Source organism: Micropterus dolomieu, unplaced genomic scaffold (assembly GCF_021292245.1).
Source record: "Micropterus dolomieu isolate WLL.071019.BEF.003 ecotype Adirondacks unplaced genomic scaffold, ASM2129224v1 contig_2284, whole genome shotgun sequence".
NCBI lineage: Eukaryota > Metazoa > Chordata > Actinopteri > Centrarchiformes > Centrarchidae > Micropterus > Micropterus dolomieu.
The window spans coordinates 4,432-7,980 of record NW_025731274.1 but is presented as its reverse complement, the minus strand read 5'-3'; the positions used below and the strand labels follow the sequence as shown (position 1 = coordinate 7,980).

The following is a 3,549-nucleotide window of genomic DNA, read 5'->3' as shown; positions in this document are numbered from 1 at the left end:
GTTTATAAGTGCTAACAGATGCTAATGCTAACCTGTGTTTATAAGTGCTAACATATGATAATGCTAACCTGTGTTTAGGTGTATTTCGGGACGTCCCACCCTCGCTCCTACATCTCTGCTAACGTGACGGTTTATAAGTGCTAACAGATGCTAATGCTAACCTGTGTTTATAAGTGCTAACATATGATAATGCTAACCTGTGTTTAGGTGTATTTCGGGACGTCCCACCCTCGCTCCTACATCTCTGCTAACGTGACGGTTTATAAGTGCTAACAGATGCTAATGCTAACCTGTGTTTATAAGTGCTAACATATGATAATGCTAACCTGTGTTTAGGTGTATTTCGGGACGTCCCACCCTCGCTCCTACATCTCTGCTAACGTGACGGTTTATAAGTGCTAACAGATGCTAATGCTAACCTGTGTTTATAAGTGCTAACATATGATAATGCTAACCTGTGTTTAGGTGTATTTCGGGACGTCCCACCCTCGCTCCTACATCTCTGCTAACGTGACGGTTTATAAGTGCTAACAGATGCTAATGCTAACCTGTGTTTATAAGTGCTAACATATGCTAATGCTAACCTGTGTTTAGGTGTATTTCGGGACGTCCCACCCTCGCTCCTACATCTCTGCTAACGTGACGGGGATAAAGTGTGTGACGGGGATGTCGTGCCTGATGAGAAAGGACGTGTTGGATCAAGCCGGGGGATTGGTCGCCTTCGCTCAGTACATCGCGGAGGATTACTTCATGGCTAAAGCCATCGCTGACAGGTTAGCGCGTTAGCATTAGCGCCTGTAGCTTGGCTGGTTTAATGTTTACAGCTGGTGTTTGATGATTCGTTGCTCCCCGTCTCCTCAGAGGCTGGAAGTTCTCCATGGCGACACAGGTGGCGCTACAGAACTCTGGGTCGTACTCCATTGCCCAGTTCCAGTCCCGCATGATCAGGTGACCTCAGAACTCTTCATCTGATTGGCTGTTTTCATGATTCATACTCTTGTCTCCACAATAATGTCCATAATAAATTATGATATATTTTAAAGTGTAGGAATCGTATGTGGTATTTCCTTAATGTGTGTGTGAGTTATTTATATTATCGTTTCAGTCACAAACAGGATTTCTGTTGAGCGTGATGATAATTAATAAGCGGGTTACTGTGTACAGGTGGACCAAGCTGAGGATCAACATGCTGCCTGGGACCGTGCTGGAGCCCGTCTCCGAGTGCTTCCTGGCCAGCCTCATCATTGGCTGGGCTGCTCATTATGTGTTCAGGTACACGGCCAATCACAGGGCAGGAGCATGTTGCAGATATTATCACCTGCGGCAGGTGGAGTTCCCTCTGTGAGAGAACCCGTTCTGATTAATGACGTGATGGCCGCTTTTCTGTCACGACTATACTGTAATCTATTCATACTGTAACAGATGGGTAGAAACTAATAAACCTGAAATATTTATTGATCCCCGTTCGTCCTCAGATCAGCTTTAAACTGTGATCAGACTTCCTGTTTACATGGCGTTAAACATGTTAATGTGTGTGCTGCAGGTGGGACATGATGGTCTTCTTCATGTGTCACTGTCTCGCCTGGTTCCTGTCGGACTACATCCAGCTGACTGGAGTTCAGGTACTCACCTTCAACTTAATGATGTGACTTTTTCTTCCGGCAGAGGTCCTTGAAATCCTTGAAAGTTTGTGGATTTAATACTGTTAGATAGATCCACCGATCAGCCATAAGTTTATGACCACTGTCGGTGGGCGGGATATATTGCACAGGGCCCCCAGGGTTTTCAGACCCCGAGGTTTCTGCTTGGTCCTGACCTATCAAAAGGCGACAGGGTCATGATGCAGGCGGGGTGTGAAGGCTGGTCCCTGTGGTCCGGCCCAACAGGCGAGCTGCTGAAGAAGTTGGTGCTGGTTCTGATAGAAAGGGGTCAGAACACACAGTGAAGTCCGGGACCGCCCGGGTCAGGGCAGGTGGTCTTAATGTTCTGGCTGATCGTATCTCCCCGCACAGGTTTAGAGCTGTCACATTGTCAGACTGTGACTGATCGGTTATTGATCGATGATGTCATCTCGCAGGGCGGGCCGCTGTGCTTCTCCAAGCTGGACTTTGCGGTGGCGTGGTTCATCAGGGAGTCGATGGCGGTGCAGATCTTCCTGTCGGCTCTGTGGGACCCGACCATCAGCTGGAGGACCGGCCGGTACCGGCTGCGCTGCGGCGGCACCGCCGAGGAGATCCTCGACGTCTAGTTACCATGGCAACGGGCAACTTCCTCATCCTCCTGGAGACCAGGATGAGGAGGAGACGAGAGAAAGAGACTGATGTTTGTTTTTGTTTTTTTATGAGAGAAAAACTGAAGAGTGTGTGTTGGTGTGCGCGCGTGTGTGGGTGTGTGTGTGTGTGTGTGTGTTTAACTATTTATGTTCCTTTTGGTGCTAAGCTGAATGATGCCAGAACAAGCCAATGAGAGTGCAGGGAGAGAGTGACGCATCGCACTGAATTGGCTGATCTTATATCGGCGCTGATCTCTGAACCAATCAACTTTAATGTTTCAGGAAGTCTGAAATAATAATCTGAGCTGATTTAAACACGACAGCATTTATACTATATACAGAATATTTTACTTTGAAAACCATGGGAGCTTGGATTCTGATGATTTTCAAACTAAAACATCTGACTTCTCTGTCAGCAGGAAGTCGTCCGTCGTGGTTAAAGGGGACTCGACGGTTCCTGACTTGAGGAGGTGAATTATCTCCTTTCACACGTCTGGTTAGAAGAACAGCTCCCCGCTGGACGTCCGTGTGAAAACAGATAAAACCTCAGATACAATGTGAAGCACCCGCTCGGCGAGCGAGGAGAGGCTCGCTGTCTCCGCCGTTCTGCTGATGTTCTTCATGTGAACAAATACATTTCATTGAAAGAGAACCGCATTTCCTGAAGGTGAACAAAGAGGAGACATTTTCTTTTAGATTTGTAAAGAAAACGTGTTTGGTCATTTAAAAAGCTCACAAATACACGATTCTGTGATCTTGTAAGTGTGACGCAGAGAATCTCATGTTTACCAGAACTTTAGAACAAATTATATTTAAAAGAAACATCTTTCGGGTTCAGCTGGGTCTGGACCAGAAACCTGGATCCTAATTCTGAAAAGCAGTCAAGAGAAGAAGAAGAAAAATTCTCTGAATGCGTTTCTGAAGGTTGTGATGTCACAGTGATGTCACAGTGTGTTAGAGCGAAATGTCCGGTTTCTGGTTTTTAAATTTGACAAACGGACTTTGAACCCGAAGCAGGACTGAACGGATCAGTATTCTGACATTTAACGGTCGCGATATTTCAAGTGATTCACAGAACAAACAAACACAGGACCAAATAAAGAAAGAAAAGAGACCGCCACATTTCTGACCTTCTGTTGTGAGTCTGAACGCTGCGTGTGCGTGCGAGCGTGTGCGTGCGAGCGTGTGTTTTTTAAAGCCGTGTTGCTTCACTGTTAGCCCTTAGTTGTTAGTGTAGCCCGCGGGGGGGGGGGGGGGGGGTTTGGTTGGTGGCCTCA

General features: G+C 46.8%; 1 protein-coding gene across 1 annotated transcript in view; it reads left to right on the top strand.

Moving 5' to 3' along the window:
• Positions 1 to 2,824, top strand: part of ugcg (UDP-glucose ceramide glucosyltransferase) — a gene marked incomplete at its 5' end in the record, with an annotated part of 4,849 nt that extends 2,025 nt beyond the window's left edge. Inside the window, 5 exon segments of the mRNA XM_046041393.1 lie at positions 595 to 773; positions 862 to 948; positions 1,165 to 1,272; positions 1,544 to 1,622; positions 2,078 to 2,824. Coding sequence (XP_045897349.1) covers positions 595 to 773; positions 862 to 948; positions 1,165 to 1,272; positions 1,544 to 1,622; positions 2,078 to 2,248 — 624 coding nt within the window.
• Positions 2,825 to 3,549: the final 725 nt, after the last annotated feature.